A 23,076-nucleotide genomic window follows, 5' to 3' on the forward strand; every position below is an offset into this window, starting at 1 on the left:
GAGTAACGGGACAAAGACCTCCAGGAATTCCAAGTAAATCATGGAAAGATGAAGATAAGAGTCTTAACGAGTTCAGAATAGAAGATAATGAAGAAAACAAGTTTCAGGTCCAACTTTATAAAAGAAAAGCAGACATAAAATTGTTTTGTTTATAATAAGCCAGTCTCTGCATTCAGATATACTGTAGGTCTTAAGTATATTATAAAATACTTTTGGTCAGGCAAGTATGACCACTTTTAGTAATTTTCAGATACTGGAGCAGAAGAAGAAAAGCTTAATAACTCAAAGGCTTCCGATCATGATGGGGTTCCTGAACGTCCGTTTGCTCATCTTAATGAAGAATCAGTTAGTGCCCCAATTTTGAATGGAAAGGATATTCATGACAAGGAGGAGACTGAAGAATCATCCCCTAAAAGAAGGAAATGTAATTTCTCATTCTTCTGCGTTTTCCTATTCTAGAAGTCAAATGCATTGTTGTATTTCTTCCTCGGTTACTATTAATAAGGGATTTTTTTATTATTCCACTGTGATTTTGATGATGGCTGTAAAGTTTTTTAAGTATGAAATATTTGTGAAATTTTGTATGAAGATAACCCATGTTTGTTTTTGTTGCATATTAAATCATGATTACCTCTTTGCAGATGCAAATTCTGCTACTCCAACCAAGAATCCAACCAAGAATGGTAATACCAGTGGAACATTCAACATATTTGGTTCACCGAAAGCATCTCGTGATGGAACAAACTGTGATCCAATGCTTAACTCGGACTGTTCAAATTCTTCTTGGGCAGAAATGAGTTGTTACATTGTAGGAACATTTCAGATGTTCCCAGTGACAAGAGATACTAAACAGATTTTCATCCTCAAGTATTTGAGACCAATAGGAGAGTATCAAGAGGTAAGGACTAATAGAGAATAACTCTGTGCTTCAAGAATTATTAATGGTAATTTATTAAAATTCTACCCCAAATCTTGTTCCTCTTTGTTCACTGTTATTAGTCAGGGTTGGGTGCTTTTGTCAACTATCTCCCTCTATTTCTATTTCTCTAACTATCTCCCTCTATTTCTATTTCTTGCATCTTCTATCCCCAGTCTCACTCCACCTATATTCTTCCTCACTACATCCATCCATCTGATCTCCTGACACCCTCACTCCTCCCTATAACTGGTAGGTTCTTAACTTCCTTTCCTTCTTATTACATGGCTATAGTATTTCAGGCAAGTTTCTGTAGTCTTACCTTTTACTTTACATATACTACACATTCTCTATATCTTCTGATTATCCCTCTTTCCAGTAGTGATATTCCAGCAATCTATCTCATCTTCTTCATCTCGGTTTTTTCCAAGAGTTACTCCTCTTGCCCCTTGAGAACCGTAGTTTCTGCCCCATATAGTAGTATGAGCATGATAACTGTCTTATAGGTCATTTTGAGCCGTAATGCCTTGCTCTTGGTTAAAACAACACCATTTACTTCTCTGGTGCTAGGAAAATTTGGTCACAGACAATTTCTAAATTCTGTTTGACTAATCCCAAAATAAATTCTCTGAAAAAGGCATACAGTGGTGGTTGTTGTTTAGAAACTGTTAACAAATGGGTGCATGGTTTAATGGAGGATTTTAGCTGTTGGTTACAGTATTCTTTAAAGCATTTGAATCGGTCATTCAGAACATAACACTTCTTTATGCCTGTTGATTGTTTACAAACTGTAAACAAATTACACTTTACAAGAATGATATATGAGAAGCTACATATTCACAACTTTTCTTGAGCTATAAAGCTTGCGACCAAATATTTAACATAGTAAGGTATCGATTGACTTTGAACAGGCAATTCGTAATAGCTGTGAGATCAATTTTTTGTTTAATGAGTGTCAACTCTTGTAAAATTTTCAATTTATTATTATTATTATTATTATTATTATTATTGGCTAAGCTACAACCCTTGATGGAAAAGCATGATGATATAAGCCTAAGGACTCCAACAGGGAAAGTAGCCCAGTGAAAAAAGGAAATAAGGAAATAAATAAACTACAAGAGAAGTAATGAGCAATTAATATAAAACATTTTAAGAAAAGTAACAACAATAAAATAGATCTTTCATACATAAACTATGAAGAGAGACTTATGTTAGCCTTTGAACATAAACAAATTCTCTAACTTTGAACTTTTGAAGTTCCTACGATTCGACTGCCTGGTTAGGAAGGTCATTCCACAAATAATTTATAGCTGGAATAAAACTTCTAGAACACTGTGTAGTTTTGATCCTTATGATGGAGAAGGCATGACTTTTAGAATTAACTGCATACAGTACTTAGTAATACGAGCAGGATGGTACTGTCCGAGAATATCTGAATTCAAAGGATTGTCAGAATTATGAAAAAATCTTATGCAATATGGATAAAGAAGTAACTAAATGCCAGTCCTAGAGTTTAATATCTAGATCAAGATTAAGAAATTTAATAGACCACAAGCTCTTGGTTAAAAATAAAATAAAGTCTGGGGTCAATATTTTATGGGGCTGAATTTTCCGGCACAGAATTTTCCTAATTTTTTCATGTTATATATCTGATAAAAGGAAATTTTATAAATATATGTTTTGGTGTTATATAGGCTTTTTTATTTTTAATCAATAAAATTACTGATATTGGCTTTTTTATTTTTATCTATAAAATTACTCTTCTCTTTTTTTTTTTGTATTGATTTTGATCAGTTGAATTAAGGTTTTCAAGGGCCGTTTAAGAATAATTTCCGGGACCAAATTTTCCAGTTACCTACTCCTCTTCACCTTTAAGATTTAAAATGCTGCTCATGAATGGCAGAGGCAAGGGACAGTGACATTGCCCTATCAAGCAGGACAATGCCCTAGAGACTGACCTGTATATGATCAGCACCCAATCCCCCTCTCCACCCAAGCTAGGACCAAGGAGGGCCAGGCAATGGCTGTTGATGACTCAGTGGATTGACCTTTAGTCTCCCCTAAACCCCCATCCTTAGCTCACAAGGATGGTGAGGTTGCAGTAACCAAGGAAATAACGAGTTTGAGCGGGACTTGAATCCCAGTCTTGGCGTTCACCAATCAGAGATGTTACCGCATCGAGTGGCAGTCCCCCCGCGTGTCCACCTGTGGGGGGATGCCTACAAAGTTGCGTGCACAGGTGGCAGCAACATGGGGCCGATTCTTGGATGGTCTCTGTGATCGGCCAAGGTTATCGCGTCCCATTCACAACATCTCAACCTCCCCTGACAGCGAATCTAGTGTCGTTGAGCTCCTATGCCATGGGATCGACAAAGGGGCTGGCCTTTCGGGCGGAAGTCGAGACCATGCTCAAGAAGGATGCTCTCCAAGAGGTCGTCGACGGCTCCCCAGGCTTCTTCAGTCGACTCTTTCTTGTAAAGAAGGCGTCTGGAGGCTGGAGACCCGTCATCGATCTCTCAGCTCTGAACAAGTTTGTCAAGCAAACTTCGTTCAGCATGGAGACAGCGGACACGGTCAGACTTGCAGTGAGACCACAAGACTTCATGTGCACACTGGACCTGAAGGACGCGTACTTCCAGATCCCAATCCATCCGTCTTCCAGGAAGTACTTGAGATTCAGCCTAGACAGTAAGACCTACCAGTTCAAGGTACTGTGCTTCGGTCTCTCCACAGCACCTCAGGTGTTCACCAGAGTGTTCACCCTGATTTCGTCATGGGCGCACAGGAACGGCATCCGTCTCCTCCGATATCTGGACGACTGGCTGATCCTGGCAGACTCGGAGTCGACCCTTCTTCGACACCGAGATAGGCTTCTGGGACTTTGCCAAGATCTGGGGATCATGGTAAATCTCGAGAAGTCCTCTCTGCAGCCGTCCCAGCGACTGGTTTATCTAGGCATGTTATTAGACACCAATCTCCTCAAAGCCTTTCTATCAGATGACAGGATAGCAAGGCTGAGGAGGGTGGCAGAGCCCTTCCTCAGGCGGGAAGAGCTTCCAGCCCAATCATGGTTACGTCTGTTAGGTCACCTAGCCTCCCTGGCCCGTCTGGTCCCGAACGGCCATATCAGGATGAGATCCCTGCAATGGCGGCTCAAGTCCTGGTGGAGTCAGGGCTCCGATTCCCCGGACTCTCTGGTCCCTATAGGACCCACGGAACAGGCTGACCTGCGGTGGTGGCTGATCGACGGAAACCTACGAAAGGTAGTGGATCTTCTCATTCCTCCCCCGGATTTGACACTGTTTTCGGACGCGTCAAAAGAAGGGTGGGGGCCCCACATTCTGAACCAGAGGGTCTCAGGCCTTTGGTCAGAATCAGAAAAGTACCTACACATCAACCTGCTAGAAATGAAGGCCGTGTATCTGGCTCTTCAACAGTTCCAACGGACCCTGGCGGGCCACTCCGTGGTGGTGATGAGCGACAACATCACGGTAGTGGCTTATATCAACAAGCAGGGAGGTACCTTTTCACAACAGCTATCCCATCTTACAGTAGAGATTATGAGGTGGTCCGAAGTCCACTCGATAACACTATCATCTCTCTTCATTCCTGGCAAGAGGAATGTGCTCGCCGACAGTCTGAGCAGGGCTTCACAAATAGTGAGTACCGAGTGGTCTTTGGATCCTCAGATAGCCAACAAAGTCCTGACTTTGTGGGGTTCCCCGACGGTGGACCTGTTCGCGACAGCTTTGAATTTCAAGCTGCCTCTTTACTGCTCCCCAGTCCCGGACCCCAAGGCTCTCTGGCAAGATGCTTTCCAGCAACGGTGGGACAACATTGACGTGTACGCCTTCCCACCGTTCTGTCTGATGAGAAAGGTGCTCAACAGGACCAGACTATCGGTCAACCTGTCTATGACCCTGATAGCTCCGCTATGGCATCACGCGGAATGGTTCCCGGACCTTCTGCAACTCCTGATAGAACTTCCGAGAGAACTTCCCCCACAACACGAGCTACTCAGACAGCCACATTGCAACATCTTCCACAAAGCCGTAGCCTCGCTTCGGCTTCACGCCTGGAGACTATCCAGCGTCTCCTCACGGAGAGAGGCTTTTCGCAACAGGTTGCGGAAAGAATGTCTCGTCACCTGCGAAAGTCCTCCGCGGGAGTCTACCAGGCGAAGTGGAGAGTCTTCTGTGGTTGGTGTTGTGGGAGGGGTATCTCTCCACTCGATGCCACTATTCCAGGAATAGCGGAGTTCCTTGTGTATTTACGGGAAGAAATGCGCCTTTCGGTCTCGGCGGTGAAAGGCTATCGCTCAGCCTTAAGTCTTGCCTTTAGGCTGAAAGGAGTGGACATTTCTTCCTCGCTAGAACTCTCTTTACTCATACGTAGCTATGAGCTTACCTGCCCTCAGTCGGAAGTGAGACCTCCTCCATGGAACGTGGTTCGGGTTCTCAGGGCTCTGAAGAGACCTCCCTTCGAACCATTACTCCAGGCCTCTGATCGCCACCTGACTTGGAAGACGGCTTTCCTACTCGCGTTGGCCTCTGCCAAACGAGTTAGTGAACTTCATGGTCTCTCATACGACATCGCCCATTCAAGGGGATGGGGGTAGGTAACGTTCAGGTTCGTCCCTGAGTTTGTTGCCAAGACTCAGAACCCTGGAGTGCCGGACCCACGGTTCGACTCTTTCAGGGTCACGAATCTCCGTTCTGTAACAAGTGACCCAGACCATCTGCTATTATGCCCAGTGAGGAGTCTGAGGTGTTACTTGAAGAGGACAGCTGCAGTTCGTCCCCGCGTGCAAGCGTTGTTTGTAAGCACAAGAAGGACTAAGAGGAGGGTCACCAAGAACACCATCTCGGCTTGGATTCGAAGGGTTATCCATCACGCCTTGAATCCTGACCCACCTCCGTCACGTCGCCCTAGGGCACACGACGTCAGGGGCATCGCTTTGTCCCTGGCCTTTAAGAGAAACTTCTCTGTGACGCAGGTGCTACAAGCTGGGGTCTGGAAGCATCAAACGACCTTCACAGCCCACTACCTGCAGGACGTGACCCACAGGAGCCTCGATACCTTTTCTATCGGCCCCGTGGTGGCTGCACAACAGCTGGTCTAATTTCAGGCTCCTTAGTGGACAAGTAGCAGATGGTTGAGGGCATTGTTACCCGGTCTTAGTCTGCGTGAATGAAAGAGTATGTCTGGCCCTTACTTCTTTCTTCATCCTCCCCTCTCTTGGGGAAAGCAGCATCCTGTTCTGCATAGCTGACCTCAACCTCTGCAGGTAAACCATGCTCCCTTGTGTTCCTAGTATTAAGTTAATACTGTCGCGTCCCCCATACCCTGACGAGGTGGTATTGGCAACGTCCTAGCCTAGGATTCCATCTAAAGGACTCCAGGTCAACTTCCTAGGACGAGTCACACTCTTCCTCCCCACACAAACTTATGTAGGCCACACGTTCCTCGCGGAGCAAGGAACTTGTGAGGTGCAGGGACTTCTTTTCTCGAGTGCTACTCACTCGGATTCTGAGTCCCCGGGTAAAGCCAAAGCCAGTAAGGCTGGGGACTTTCCACCCTTCCTAAGGGGTAAGTCACCCTATGTAAATAGCGTGGTTTGTATTTCGGTTACAGAACAAATGACAAATTCGGAGATAATTTGTATTTTTCCTAACCATAGAAACCTTAGCTATTTACACATATTTGCCCGCCAGCCCTGTCCCCCAAGACAAGTCATACCTCTAAGTGAAGTGAGACAATTCACCGGTGTGTGTGTGTGTGGGGGGAGGGGAAGGGGTAGCAAGCTACCCCTTCCCCTACCCCTTTGCTAACTAGCGCTGGGGTAGTTAACCCTCGTTAAAAATCTATTGGCTCGTCATTTTCAGCTACGCCGAAAGTAAAGCCTATGTAAATAGCTAAGGTTTGTATGGTTAGGAAAAATACAAATTATCTCCGAATTTGTCATGTTTCCTTCTAGATACTTCTCTTGGACTTGTTTTACTGTAAGCTTTCCTTTTTCCTTCTAGATATTTATCTTGGACTTGTCTTACTATATAGCCAGCATTCACTGTGCTCTATCCATTCATGAACCCAAAAATGCTGTTCTATTATTTGTTATAGTATCTTGAAAACAATCTCTGAAAGTTTTATTCTTCTGTGGTTCCCCCAGTTTCACACGTTCCTTTTTGTTCATACAATTTAATCCACCAATTATCTTCCAAAGCCCTTCCATATCCCAGATCTTTTCCAATAGAGTGTACATTTCCCAATGATTTAACCCTTTCTATTGTTACCTTTGACTTTCGCCGGCCTTATTTACTTTTTTTTTTTTATAGTATTTTCCACTTCTCTCTCACTGATGTTCGCTATTTGTCCTTCTACAGTACTTGAGGAACATTTTTCATTTCTTTACACACATTCTCATTGCTTAATATTTGTGAAAAATAGTCTTTCCACCTTCTGACTTCCTCTTCCTCAGTTAAGATATTTCCATTTCAATATTTAGTAATTTCTACCTTTCCTACATTATGCCTGTCTTTTCTTCTCGCTTTTGCAATTCTTTAGATAATTTTTTCTTCCTCCTTTGTTCCAATCATCTCATACCAATCTGTTCTTGTTACTCCCTTTGCAATTGCTACTGTTCTATTTTTTCCTCTTTATCCATCTCTATTCCTCACTAGTTTGATGGAAGTATCTTCTTCCCACCTTCGTCCGGCTATACTCTTATTTTACTTCACTTCTGTTTTGAGCCTCTTGATTCCACCATCATGTCTCTTTTCCTGTAGCTTTTTTCAATTGCCCTCCCACACATTTCAAATGCTTGTAATGGTTTTAGATTTTAAAACGAACTTGAGTATTTACTGCTTGGGTAAAGTGAATGACTTCTTAGCAAAGCACCAGAGCTGAGCAATTTTTAACTTTATAGAAACATATTACAGTAAAAGCTTTTACAATGGTGAATCTGTTTGTTCGTACTCTTGTAGAAAGCTTTCGTCCTTTTAGATAGTGATATGTTTTCGGTGTTGCTGGAATGTCATTAATTGTTAACAAGGAATCTAGTTTTTTTGAGGGAGACTGTGGCCAAACCTTCGAGGGCTATGTCATAAGGCTCGGGTTTGAAGAATGTCGTGGCCTTCTCCAAATCCCAGCAATAACCATTAGAACCTTCTCCCTCCAGAATGGGTTATATCCAGCCCAACTCGTTCTTGCTCCACCCAGATTCGTTCCAGGATGGTTTTCCAGTTTAAGAGGAGGGGCGGGGGGGGGGGGGGGGGGGGGTAATGTGAAAATTATCCCTTGCAGTCAGTTGGGGTATATCTTGCCCTGTGCATTTATGCCCTTTTTCATCCAACTCCAATCCATACCTACCTTCCAGATTCTATCTCTAAATATGCAACAGAACAATCCTGGATTTTTGGGTTGGAAGTCTTGTATTACCTTCAGCCCTTTTTCATCATCTTTTCATGAGTCGTCGCTGGGACAGGGCACAAGTCCGTAGTTCTCACAGCTGAACCGGTACTTGTCAGGCTGCCTTGTGTTGGAATTTGTTCCATACTCAGCTTCCAAAGAGACCGACTTCATGCTTTTGGTGACTTGAAAGGGACTTTCAGTGCATGCTTGCCTTCAGTCATCCCAAAGTGCCTCTTAAAATCATTAGGCATTCTCATGAATATCCATTTGGGTATTAATCTTGAGCTGCTTAGAATTGCCTCCTCTGGGTCTTTCTGGGATGAGATTGGGACTAATACTTTCTCTTATTACAGTCTGAAGAGTGTGATTAAGAAGAGTCTGATTTCACACCCATGCAAAGGAAGAACTCTGGAGAAGGCTGTTCAACTGGGGATTTTCCTTCTTTTAATATTAGCAAACTGAGAGAAGGAGTACTCTACACCTGTTCCTAATCAATAGGAACCTCTGAAGCACCCATGGTATCATGAAATAACTGTTGGTAAGGGGAGGAGTGTTCACTGTCTCTTCCTCCTCCTCTACAAATTCCTCCTTCACCATTCCATCCTTATCTTCAGACACTTTTCTGAAGGAAGAAAAACTGTATTAGTCATACAGGAGGCATCTAATAATGATTTTCTTAGGATTTCTCGCATGCTGTCTTCTTCGGGAGGGAGTGATAGATCTCACCCGATGACCGTTACCCTTCGGTTTACTCTGATGAATCCGTACCTTCATCAGTCTTGTCCTTACATAGAAGGAATGCTCTGGCCCATAGGAATATTTATTCCCTCCTCCGAAGAGAGTTATTGGCTCTCATCCTACGACTAGTACCTTCAATGTTGGTTGAGGATTTTGTGAGCTGGATCTGATTGTTTCTCCTTTAATTGGATGCAGGTGAATTGTCTGCCCATCGCTGCCTTTATGGCTAGGCAAAGGTAAGACGTTTTGCATACCTTTTTCATTCCTGCTATGAATAGGAGGAGTGTACTTATCTTTAGAAAGCATGTCTCCTCTGTCGAGAGGGAGAAACAGAGCTCACTTGCTGACTGGTTCCTTTGGGGTCCATCAACCATAGCATGTTCTCAGTGTGACATCTACTGTTGTGGTACTGATTTCAGGTAAGCTGTCCAACATGCACCAGTACACCAGCACCATAGGCCAGGAAAGGGTATGGTATATGCTGCCTTTGAAGCCACCACCATTATTATTACTATTATTATTATTATTATCATTATTATTATCATTATTATTATTATCATTATTATTATTATTACTTGCTAAGCTACAACCTTAGTTAAAAAAGCAGAATGCTATAAGCCTGAGGGCTCCAACAGGGAAAATAGCCCAGTGAGGAAGGGAAATAAGGAAACTACAAAACAAATAATTAACTTGAAATTAAATATTTTAAGAATAACATTGAAATAAATCTTTCATGTATAACTATAAAGACTACATAAACAAGAGGAGGAGAAGTAAGATAGAAGAGTGAGCCCGAGTGTGCCCTCAAGCTAGAGAACTTTACCCCAAGACAGTGAATGTCCATGGTACAGAGGCTATGGTACTGTCCAAGACCAGAAAACTATGGTTTGTTTTTGGAGTGTCCTTCTCCTAGAAGAGCTGCCTACCATAGCTAAAGAGTCTCTTCCTCCCTTACCAAGAGGAAAGTAGCCACTGAACAATTACATTGCAATAGTTAACCCCTTGAGCGGGGAAGAACTTTTTTGGTAATCTCAGTGTTGTCAGGTGTAGGAGGACAGAGGAGAATATGTAGAGAATAGGCCAGACTATTCTGTATATGTTTAGGCAAAAGGAAAATGAGCCGTAACCTGAGCGAAAGATTCAGTGTAGTACTATCTAGCCAGTCAAATGACCCAATAACTCTTAAGCGGTAGTATTTCAACAGGCTGCTGGTGCCCTAGCCAACCCTTCAGAAGGGAGTGACAGAGCTCATGAAGTGACCATTTCCCCAGGAGTCTGTCATCCAGAGAGTGGGCCTGGTATGGCAGATATTTCCGACATACCAGCAGCAGGTAAAATTCCCTCCAGGGATCAGGTACCCTCACTGTCCAGGTAGTGAAACTAGGTTGTCCACATCTCTGGTCCTTTTTTGGGGCAAACTGTGATTATGGTTGTCCAAATTTGAGTGGCGTCCCATTTTGCAAGCTCTTAGGTAAGACGGGAGAGAGATGCTCTTTAAGAAGGGCTTCGTAGAGAACATATCTCAAACCAGAGTACTTTTCAGCGGTTCATAGACTTCCTCTTCTGCTGCAGCTGAAAAAGCTCTTTGGTAGTGTTTAGTTCTCTCCTCCTCAGAGAAATCGACCATACTGTAAGTAAGCTTCAAGAAATCATGCCTACTCCAGGACTTGTTTCCCAGGGCAGGATGGTTCTCATTCTCAGGACACTGACATTTGCTCTTCTTGCTAACCTGAGGAGGTCATGACAAGGTCTATCCCTCAAGACTCTCTTTATTCTCTGTTTTGACAAGAGAATAGGAAAAGAGACTCCTTGGTATTCTTTGGATTCCTCCTCCTCAGGAAAATGGTTCATGTTCGAAGGTAACGTCAAGCAGTCTTGTTCATCCTTGGGATTAGGTCCCTTGGTGGAGTGGTCCTTGTCCTCAAGTCCCTGGCACATGTCCTACTGCTAACCTGAGGAGGCACCTGCAAGTGATTAGGAGAGTATGAGGCTCTTCATGATGACCAACTTTTGAGAGATGCAGGGGTCCTTTTGCCCTTGTTGTCTCTTAGACGGTGTAACAACCATTGGACACCTTCCTGTAAGTGCTGAGGTGGCTACTCGATAATTGCGTAGTACTCCTGGCTTCTGAATGGGACTTACCATATACTGTATATCTGCGTATAAAACAAACTTTAGATAAGACAAGGTAAAAAATTAGGAGAAATTTTAATAAATTTAAGTCATATATATTGTATAAGACGAATGATAAATAACAAAGCTATTAGTGTATAGGCTAGCCTTTGCTGTACAGGTATCCTTAAAAATCCAAAATAAATTCAAGTAATTTTATATCAAGATTTTCCACAACACTCCGCCATTGATTTGTTTGTTTCACTGCCTATCATAATGAACAACTGAATGCATTTACAAATCTGTCCGTAGGTTATCTTTTGCTGCAACAGTTATCTTACTAAGTATTGGCTTTGTAATGATGTTATTGTTAATATTATTTTAGTTACTTTATCCTTAGAAATTTAAAATAAATGAAATAAAGCTGATATAAAATCTCCTTAATTTATTTTTGTTTTGTAAGGATAAAGGATAAAGTTTTTCCCAAGCATGCCACCTAAGAATCCATTGTTTTGTTTACATTTCATCGTCGATCATAACACACGAACGGACGCATTTACACGTCCAAGTGATAACTAATGATTCCTGGAGCTCTTAGTAAAGATGATGTAATTACAAATATTTCACTAACCATTTTGTATTTGTTTGGTAAGAAAAAAACTACCCCTAATGACAGCATTGTAATTTACTGTACGTTAAAATTTAGTCTTATAATTTTTTTTTTTAAATTGTTAGTAATGATATTATACATTCCATTTCCAAAATATTTTTCCTAACTTCAGTTCGAAGTTAGTTTAATTTCTTATCAACTTGTATCCACATCAATTATGAAATTATAAAACCTCTACCAAAAAAAGAAAGTACGAGGCCAGTTATAAATCAAAGAAACCAAGGAATCGAACAATTGAGCAGCCGCTATAACTTTCAGTGTGACAGAGAAGATGGTGAGAAAGAGTGAGGATAATTTGAATTATGATGGGTTTTTAATGACTAATGAATATTATGCTAATATCAATGTTAGTACTACCATATTAACACTACCTTTAGAATTATCGAAAGGTTAGAAAAAGAAAGAAAAAGGTTGCTGAGAATGCTTCTATAACTCCATGTTTACATTAATCAGCTGAACTCTCATAGAATAAAGTTTGTTTTATTGTTGACCTGAATTTTTTTCTTAAGTTACTTTCATGAACTTAAGCCAACAATATGTAAGGTGAACATGATTCTGTGATACTGAGGCCTAGGCTAGTCTACCAATAAAAAACACATGGAATTTAATGTGGTTGCCATAATTCATCATTGCTACTATTATTTTTAGAAGATATAATAGTTTAGCCTTTTTATTAGATTTAAGCTATAATTACAGTTACAGGATTTTTTTTTGGAAATTGAGAATAAAATTAAAAAAGAATAAGGTAAGGAAGTAGAAAACTTGAAGCGCAGATCAGAGGGAACATAAAGGGCCATTGCAGAGTATTTTTAGTACAGTGTACAGTGTGTGCCCTGCAAAACAACTATAAATGGTACTCTCTGAAACAGGCTTTTTTTTTAAATACATAGTGGTATAGTCAATTCCAATCGATAAACCAAGCCCTAAAATTAACCCTTTCACTCCCATTTGATATCTATGAATCAATAAAACCTACAACTTTTGACTCTTATGCAAGATGGAGAATTATTCTTATTATTACCAGCCAAGCTACAATCCTGGTTTGGAAAGGAGGGTACTACAAGGGAAAGCAGCCTAGTGAGGAAAGGAAATCTAGAATTAATTAATTAAAATGCTGTTGATATGAGTAGTAATTTTTTTTTTTTCAAAGTAATATTACAAGATCAGTAACAATGTTAAAATAGATGTCATATGTAAACATTTGCAATAAGTGTGAGCATCTGAATTACCACTGATTTAACTGCCACATAAGGATGATCATTCCACAATCTAATCACAGCTTGAGTAAAACTTAGAATACTGAGTAGTATTGAGTCTTTTGATGGATAAGGCAAGTCTTTTGGAATCAACTGTACTGTATATCTGATACTACTTTGAGGGTAGTACAGTCTGGGGAGATCTGAATGCAAATGGTGGTCAGAATCATGGTAAATCTTATTCAAAATGCACAAAGTACCAATTGAACAATGGTGCCAGTGATTGTTATACAGATCATGAATAAAGAATTAGATAAATGTCAGTAGCTAAAGACCAAACAGGAGAACAATCTCAATACATGATAGATTGATATAAGTAACACGTATCCTTGGGATAGATTGATCTCTGAAAATCTTTCAACTTCCTCACAGACCCAGTGTGTTTCTGAAAAGTAAGTTTGCAATTAAGAATCACCTAGAATTTTAAATGAATTGTATATGTACTTATAGTAAAGAGAGCTTGTCAATCCAAAGATCTGGATGTTGAAACAAAATCATTCTAAAGTGAGTAATATCTTTTGCATATCAAAGAGGAACTCCATATATTACATATGTAAAGTCACTGATATGGCCAGCAGTAGCTACTCTGTAACCTATTACATAGAAATTCAATAATGGTGCTAATAAAAAACCTACTTGCTCCAATCTGTTTAATTTTGAAAACGGGTCTCATTGTTAACATGGTCAAGAGCAGCACTAAATCAAGGGTAACCATATGAACATCCTGACCACAATTGATGGATTTCTGTAGTGTTGAAAATTGTATGAAAGGCATCACATACTCAAGGCCTTTGTGGAAGCCAGACTGGAAACTAGTGAGCAGATGATTACCTTCAACACCTATTAAGATGTTTTGAAAACTAGATAATTTGTAAGATAATGGAAGTTGGGCTGTAATTGGGTGGGCTACAGTTACCACAAAAACATTTAGTAGTTAATATCGTGAAAAATTCCTAAATAGTTGATATGGAGAGAGAGTTTGATAAACCAGTTAATGTTTTCCTACACTATGCTATTAATTAATTTGATTGTATTTTAGGTGTGCATGTTTCCCTGAAAATTAAATTGGCCCCATGAAAGATTTTTAGCAAGACAAGTAAGGTTTCTCTCTACAGAAATTTCATTTTACTTTGCAAATCTACAATAAATTCTACCTAATGATTCCTGGATTATGTCTGCCCTTTTGTCGATTATAGAGCCAAGTACAATATCTTTTATCATTTTTGTAGAGCCATTATAAGGGGGAATATAACTGTTACTTATTTTTTCTATTGGTTGTAGTTGAGATATTAAGCTGTGGGTATTGACTGTCCAATGTTTATGAGGCATTTGAACCTTTAAAGTTTAGATGTAATACACTGTAACTTTACCTGAAAAACAGTGTGATTTCCTTGTTTATTGCATCATAAGGGCCTTGTACTTTGCTTCCTTATTTCACATTATTTTCAATTTTGCTTTTCAGTCTTTGGGACATGTTTATGAATACAATGCCTTAGAGCTGATTTTCCACTACATCAACGTTAGAAGAACAGGAAATGCTAGGCTCTCTTTTGAAGCTCTTAGGTTCCTTGGTTCACTACTTTTTCACAAGAAGTTTTGCCTAGAATTTGTCACGATGGGTGGGATGCAAAAGCTTTTGCAGGTAAGTGGTCTCTTTCATCCAAATATAAATTATACAAAAAATGGTGAAATATTTATATGCTACTGCAATGTAATGGTCTCTAGCACCTTCATTTTGATGATGAAGGGACTGCATGGAAATTTTCTATTTTCCTTTATTTATGGTATTTCTTAGTTAAGGATTAATATATTGAAAATATTGATACAGTGTATATAGTAAATATATTTTTTAAATATTTAACTTAGCCGGTGAATATATAATAGCTGCAACTCTGTTGCTCGACAGACACATACATAAAAACTCGCCAGCGATCGCTATACAGGTTGCGGGTGTGCCCACCAGCGCCAACTGTCGGCCAGATACCACTCTGGATGTAAACAAAACCTCAATTTCTTCTCTGTCGACGTGTCGACAAGACGTACTTTACTCGCTGTTGAACCTGGAGTTTTTCCCATCATATTTGGTGAAGTACTTTAATTTGGTTTGAGCTTTCGCAGTACAGGTGTTTTTCTTCAAATAAATCCTTGAACTCTTTTTTGAATCGGATTAATTGTTGATGACTTAGATCGTTTTTGGAATTTTCCCTTGACTAATTCAAAATGGCTGACCCTTCTCAAGTTCCCAAGTTTCGAAAGTGCAATGCTAGGGACTGTCATAGGCGTCTTCCAAAGGCTTTCTCTCGACCCTCACACTGTTTGTTCCAATTGTCGGGGTAAAACCTGTCAATTGGAAGATCGGTGTGAGGAATGAGTGGGCCTTTCGGAATTCGGTTTTATCGAATTTGATAAATATACACGCAGACTAGAGAGAGATAGGGTAAGGAGAAGTTCTTCTAGGTCGGTAGATTTTTCCTCTCCACATGCCCCTGAACCTATTCCTTCCCCTGTAGTGGTTGTTCCTAACCCCCCTCCTAGCACTCAGGAACCGTCGATGGCAGACATGATGCGTGCTATTCATGCCTTGGGGGAGAGAGTTGAGTCTTTAGCAAGTGACCGAAATCAACTCATGGCGGACGTAAAGGAACTCAAGTGCCAAAGTGCCACGAAGGATAGTGTCAAAGTGCCTAGTGTTACGCAAAGTGTTGTGAACAGTGTTGCGCTCGAGGGTTCGTCTGTTCGTGCCTGTCGTCCTCCTAGTCCGGGACCTCTTGCAAGCTCCCAAGCCCAGGGGAGAAGCAATGTCGTACGACTCATGGGTTCGAGAGGCCTTGATCAGCGATCAGACGTTCCCTCTAAGGTATCAGGCGTATCTCTCCAAGATCGCCCCTACCTAAGTAAGACGAGAGAGCCCATTTTTACCTCGTCGTCCGAAGGTGTTTCACGTAAGAAACCTTGGACCAAGGTCTCCAGACCTTTAAAGCGTAAGTCGGTCCCTTCAGGACAAGTCCAACGTCCCGGATGTAGCCACTGGGACAGTTCGGACCCGTTGCCGTCATCTGATGACTGCTCGCCGCCTAAGAGAGGCAAAGTTGTGCCGTCTCATTCGTTAACCCCGTCTGTTACCGCACCTGCTTCCGTAGACCCTAAATGGGTGTTACTGCAAGACATGCAGTCCAAGCTTGCGTCCTTGATGGAGGACTACAACGCTGAGAAGGTTACCGTTGAACCCACGAGCCTTCAGCCATCCAAGCGTTCTGTTGTGCGTCCTGTTGACGTGGATGTAGCTTTCTCGCGTCAACCAGTTGGGGTGGTACCTCCACCGATGCGACCCAGTGTGGATTTCCAGCCGCACGTTGACGTTAGGCAACGCACTGATGCGATTGGTGACGTTCAGGACGTTCATCAACCATCAGAGGTGACTTGTTTTGACGCGGTGCGTCAACCTCCGCAACCCAGTATGGTGTTGACTGCACAACCCAGACGGTCTAAACAGTCTCGGGTGGACGCTGTGCGTCCTCGCGCACCTGTTATTGGTGACAGTTCCCAGACTGTTCAGCAGTTCCAGGACGCTGCGTCCGGCTCCGTCACGTATGCACCTGTGCGACCGGACTCTGCGAGTCAAACGTTGCCTACTCCGTTGCCGTTTTCTCATCAGTTATCGGATGAGGAACAGTCAGATGAGGACGTTGCTGAACCACAGCATGAGGATCAACCTTCAGAACTAGATGAGCCTAAAGCAGTTCAACCATCCTTGGACTTTAGAAAAGTCATGGCGGTTTTTAAAGAGTTGTTCCCTGACCACTTTATTTCTGTGGCTCCTCGTTCGCCGCCGTCAGAGTTTGTCTTAGGCGTTCCTGCTACCATGCCTGCCTTTACTAAACTCGTTCTCTCTCGCTCATCCAAGAGAGCTTTACGGATGTTAGGCGATTGGTTAGAGACCAAGAGGAGTTTAGGGAAGACAGCATTTGCCTTCCCCCCATCTAAACTGTCGTCTAGATCGAGCGTCTGGTATGCCACGGGAGAAGTTCTCGGCTTGGGAGTTCCTGCCTCTGCCCAGGGCGACTTCTCAAGTCTTGTAGACTCTCCCCGCCGCCTTGCCATGAGACGCTCGAAGATTTGTTGGTCACCCTCGGACCTGGACCACCTTCTTAAAGGCATTTTTAGGGCTTTTGAAGTCTTTAACTTCCTGGACTGGTGTTTAGGAGCCCTGAGTAGGAAAATCTCTTCTGCCGATAGGGATGTTTCCTTACTCATTATGTCCTGCATGGAAAAGGCCGTCCGTGATGGGTCCAACGAGCTTGCCGCTTCATTCACGTCCGGAGTCCTTAAGAAACGAGAGTCTCTGTGCTCGTTTCTGTCAGCAGGAGTGACGCCATGCCAAAGATCCGAGCTACTCTTTGCGCCCTTGTCTAAGTGCTTGTTTCCTGAAGTCTTGGTTAAGGAAATTGCCTTGTCTTTAGTGCAGAAGGACACCCACAATCTAGTTGCGTCCTCGGCTCGCAAAGCTCCCCCTTTGCCTGCCTTGTCTGCCAGACCTAGGATGGACACTCCTGCGTCCAGGTTTATCCCGCCCTTTCGTGGCAGAGCCTCCAGCAGGGGAGGTGCTCGTGCCGAAGGGAAGAGAGGGAAGAGGAAAGGATCCAAGTCCTCTAAGGGCAGAGTCTGACTGCCCGCAACTTCAGACAGCAGTAGGTGCCAGACTCAAGAACTTCTGGCAAGCCTGGGAGAAGAGAGGCGCAGATCAACAATCTGTGAGGTTGCTCAGAGAGGGGTACAAAATCCCTTTTGTACGCAAACCTCCTCTAGCGACGTCCCCCATCGATCTCTCTCCCAGGTACCGAGAGGAAGAAAAGAGACAAGCCCTGAAACTGGAAGTGTCTCTTTTGCTAGAGAAGGGAGCGGTGGTCAAAGTCTCGGACCTTCAATCACCGGGGTTTTACAACCGTCTCTTCCTAGTATCAAAGAAGACAGGAGGTTGGAGACCGGTGCTAGACGTCAGTGCTCTGAATGTCTTTGTCACAAAGACGAAGTTTACCATGGAGACCACAAAGTCAGTCCTAGCAGCGGTCAGAAAGGAAGACTGGATGGTCTCTCTAGACCTAAGGGACGCCTACTTCCACATCCCCATTCACTCAGACTCCCAACCTTTTCTGAGATTCGTCTTCGACGATGTGGTGTACCAGTTTCGGGCCCTGTGCTTTGGCCTAAGCACAGCTCCTCTCGTGTTTACGAGGCTTATGAGGAATGTGGCAAAATTCCTCCACTTATCGGACATCCGAGCCTCCCTTTATTTGGACGACTGGCTTCTCAGAGCCTCTTCCAGTCATCGCTGTCTGAAGGATCTCAATTGGACTCTAGATCTGACCAAGGAATTGGGACTCCTTGTCAACTTGGAAAAGTCACAGCTGGTCCCATCCCAAACTATTCTGTATTTAGGGATGGAGATTCACAGTCAAGTTTTTCGGGCTTTTCCGTCGGCCCCCAGAATAGATCAAGCCCTGCTCTCCATCCAGAAGATGCTGAAGAAAGAACGCTGCTCAGTCAGGCTGTGGATGAGTCTGGTAGGAACGCTGTCATCCCTGGAGCAATTTGTCTCACTAGGAAGGCTAGACCTCCGTCCTCTTCAATTCCATCTGGCTTTTCACTGGAAAAAGGACAAGACGCTAGAGGCGGTCTCGATCCCGATTTCCGAAAAGATCAAGTCTTGTCTGACTTGGTGGAAGGACAATATCAGCCTACGAGAGGGTCTTCCCCTGGCAGTTCAGATACCCAACCACGTTCTCTTCTCGGACGCATCAGACTTGGGCTGGGGCGCGACGCTGGACGGTCGGGAATGCTCAGGTCTGTGGAACTCGAGTCAGAGGAGCATGCATATCAACAGCAAGGAGCTTTTGGCGGTTCATCTGGCCTTGATAAGCTTCGAGAATCTCCTTAGAGGCAAGGTGGTGGAGGTCAACTCGGACAACACCACGGCCTTGGCGTACATTTCCAAACAGGGAGGTACCCACTCACTGACTTTGTACGAGATCGCAAGGGACCTGCTCATCTGGTCAAAAGATCGAGGCATCTCCCTAGTAACGAGGTTCATCCAGGGCGACTTGAACGTCCTAGCAGATTGTCTCAGTCGGAAAGGTCAAGTAATTCCAACCGAATGGACCCTCCACAAGGATGTGTGCAAGAGACTTTGGGCGACTTGGGGTCAACCCACCATAGATCTCTTTGCAACCTCGCTGACCAAGAGGCTTCCAATCTATTGCTCTCCAGTCCCGGACCCAGCAGCAATACATATAGATGCCTTCCTCCTAGATTGGTCACATCTAGACCTTTACGCATTCCCACCATTCAAGATTGTCAACAAGGTACTGCAGAAATTCGCCTCTCACGAAGGGACAAGGTTGACGTTAGTTGCTCCCCTCTGGCCCGCGAGAGAATGGTTCACCGAGGTACTTCGATGGCTAGTAGACGTTCCCAGAAGTCTTCCTCTAAGAGTAGACCTTCTACGTCAGCCACACGTAAAGAAGGTACTGTACACCAAAGCCTCCACGCTCTTCGTCTGACTGCCTTCAGACTATCGAAAGACTCTCGAGAGCTAGAGGCTTTTCGAAGGAGGCAGCCAGTGCGATTGCTAGAGCAAGGAGAGAGTCTACCATCAGAGTCTACCAATCGAAGTGGGAAGTCTTCCGAGACTGGTGCAAGTCAGTTTCCGTATCCTCGACCAGTACCTCTGTAGCCCAAATAGCTGATTTTCTCTTATACCTGAGAAAAGTACGATCCCTTTCAGCTCCTACTATCAAGGGCTACAGAAGCATGTTGGCCTCGGTCTTCCGGCATAGAGGCTTAGATCTTTCCAACAATAAAGATCTGCAAGACCTCCTTAAGTCTTTTGAGACCTCTAAGGAGCGTCGTTTGGCTACACCTGGGTGGAATTTAGACGTGGTCCTAAGATTCCTCATGTCAGACAGGTTTGAGCCTTTACAGTCAGCCTCCCTGAAAGATCTCACTCTTAAGACTCTTTTCCTGGTATGCTTAGCCTCGGCTAAAAGAGTCAGTGAGCTTCATGCCTTCAGCAAGAACATCGGGTTTTCGTCAGAAAAAGCTACTTGTTCTCTGCAGCTTGGTTTCCTAGCCAAAAATGAGCTACCTTCTCGTCCTTGGCCTAAATCTTTCGATATTCCTAGCTTATCGGAGATCGTAGGCAATGAACTAGAAAGAGTCTTATGCCCTGTTAGAGCTCTTAAGTTCTACTTAGCTCGTACTAAACCTTTACGAGGCCAATCTGAAGCGTTATGGTGTTCGGTTAAGAAACCATCCTTGCCTATGTCAAAGAATGCTTTGTCATATTTTATCAGATTGTTAATACGAGAAGCTCATTCACACTTGAGTGAGGAAGACCGATCTTTGCTTAAGGTTAAGACGCACGAGGTTAGAGCTGTAGCAACTTCCGTGGCCTTTAAGCAAAATAGATCTCTGCAAAGTATCATGGACGCAACCTATTGGAGAAGCAAGTCAGTGTTCGCGTCATTTTACTTGAAAGATGTCCAGTCTCTTTACGAGAACTGCTACACACTGGGACCATTCGTAGCAGCGAGTGCAGTAGTGGGTGAGGGCTCAACCACTACAATTCCCTAATTCCATATCCTTTTAATCTGTCTCTTGAAATGTTTTAATGTTGTTTTTTTGGGTTGTCCGGAAGGCTAAGAAGCCTTTCGCATCCTGGTTGATTTGGTGGGTGGTCAAAGTCATTTCTTGAGAGCGCCCAGATTAGGGGTTTGATGAGGTCCTGTTGTATGGGTTGCAGCCCTTGATACTTCAGCTCCTGGGGGTCTGTCAGCATCCTAAGAGGATCGCTGGGCTCCGTAAGGAAGACGTACTTACAAGGCAGAGTAATCGTCTAAGTCGACTTCCTTACCAGGTACCTATTTATTTTGGTTTTGTTATATTGATAACTGTCAAAATGAAATAAAAAACTCTTAGCTTATACGATGTAAACATAATTAACTCTGGTCTATACCCACCTCCTTGGGTGTGAATCAGCTATTATATATTCACCGGCTAAGTTAAATATTTAAAAATGATATTTTAATTATAAAATAAATTTTTTAATATACTTACCCGGTGAATATATAAATTAAACGACCCTCCCTTCCTCCCCATTAGAGACGCAGTGGGATGAGAAGAAATTGAGGTTTTGTTTACATCGAGAGTGGTATCTGGCCGACAGTTGGCGCTGGTGGGCACACCCGCAACCTGTATAGCGATCGCTGGCGAGTTTTTATGTATGTGTCTGTCGAGCAACAGAGTTGCAGCTATTATATATTCACTGGGTAAGTATATTCAAAAATTTATTTTATAATTAAAATATCATATTGAAATTAAAAAAGTTGTCAGAATGCCTTAGTGTTGATATTAGATAACTGTATTATCCATATATTTTGTTAACAATGAAAAGCTTTTGGATAAGCATTTTCATTTGATCATTTTGTATATACTGTGTATTGTAGTGTACATAGAAGTTTATGTCCCTTCATGTGTATTTTTCTCATTAATCAATCTTTATTACAGGTTCCTCGCCCTTCCCTTCCTGCTGATGGTGTTGCTCTTTGTATGTGGTATTTGGCATATTGTGAAGAGGCTGTAGAAAGAATATGTTTGCTACCAGATAAGGTGCTTTCAGAACTGATCCGTTATGCTTTGTGGTTATTAGAATGCTCCCATCAGTCCTCTAGGACACATGCTGTCATGTTTTTTGGAATGGTTTTCCGATTTAGAGGCATCCTAGAAAGGTTTGATGAACAAGATGGACTGAGAAAAGTACTGAACATGCTGTCCACATTGTCTCTCTTCCAAGATGTTTGGGAACAAGATATTCTAGATGAACCAAATGAAGCGATGATGTGGCAAACTGTCAAACAAGTGTGCCTTAGTCTGAAGCATTACTTTGAAGCTCATTTGTCTCAGAAGGTCCAGAGCCTTCAGAGATTGTGTAAAGAAATTGGTGCTGTGCAACAACCTTCCATGCCTTCTTACAAGGTAAGTAGCCCTCTCTCTTAACACAACATTTTCACAACTTCCCCTACTGACATCCCCCAAATTGCCTATAACCAATCTTACCGTGCAAATTTGAATTGTATATTGTTGTAAAAATATATTCCCCCCACATGTTTCCTTGACTCCCGTGTTTTGCTTATTTTTATTATCAACTTATTTTGGATTCCTATTAATATTTGTGCGAATGCAGATATAGTTGTACCTCTGGTTTTGAGTAGATTTGAATATGAGCATACAAATTTGAGTAAGGTTACGATTATTGCATCAGTCTGCAAGCAAATATTTTGCACTGTATGGGCATTTTTTATGGACAAGTGCTAATGAAACAAGCACAAAATCAGTTACACAGTGCCTATACACTACCTATGCTCTCTTCACATAATTTTTACCCCATTTTCATGCCATTTTAAAGAATTGGCAAATGCAGTCATCACTAGTTAGGTTCCTTACCAAAATTGAACAAAAGATTGTAAAATAAAAGAAAACCAAATGTCCATTAATTGTATTGTAGTGATTTAGTTACTGATAGTGAATATCATTCAAGAGAGGGCCCCCAATATTTACCAGAACTAAGTTTGGAGAGAGCTTCTTCCTCCAAGCAGTTACCTCCTCCTCCTCTTCCTCTTCTCACCAGTCACTAGTCTCCTCTAAGGTAAAATGTTAGGTAATTTGCCAATTATTTCCGTTTTTCATTGTAAATTATATTAATTTTAGTCATTTCTAATGTTGGGGTTATAAATTGTTGAATAATTACCATTACAAAATCTATAAAAATGAGTGTATATATGTATTCGTGGACTTTTAGAATAGGAGCATTGTAGGTTGCAAGTTCACTCTCAGAAGTAATGAAACTCTTAAACCGAGGTACTGCTGTATATTTATTTTTCATGGAAATTAGTTTTTGTCTTGTAAAGTAACAATAACAT

General features: G+C 42.4%; 1 protein-coding gene across 3 annotated transcripts in view; it reads left to right on the top strand.

Annotated features, from left to right (window-relative positions):
• mahj (LisH and WD40 domain-containing protein mahjong) overlaps positions 1-23,076 on the top strand; it is a 193,984-nt gene that overhangs the window by 58,978 nt on the left and 111,930 nt on the right. For 2 of the 3 annotated variants that reach the window (XM_068390118.1, XM_068390122.1), the window contains exons 5-8: positions 251-424; positions 642-898; positions 14,565-14,744; positions 21,665-22,132. In XM_068390118.1, the coding sequence (XP_068246219.1) occupies positions 251-424; positions 642-898; positions 14,565-14,744; positions 21,665-22,132 (1,079 nt within the window). The remainder of the gene's footprint in view (positions 1-250; positions 425-641; positions 899-14,564; positions 14,745-21,664; positions 22,133-23,076) is intronic. The other variant, XM_068390129.1, reaches the window with a different exon arrangement.

The sequence above is a fragment of the Palaemon carinicauda genome, chromosome 1, assembly GCF_036898095.1.
Source record: "Palaemon carinicauda isolate YSFRI2023 chromosome 1, ASM3689809v2, whole genome shotgun sequence".
NCBI lineage: Eukaryota > Metazoa > Arthropoda > Malacostraca > Decapoda > Palaemonidae > Palaemon > Palaemon carinicauda.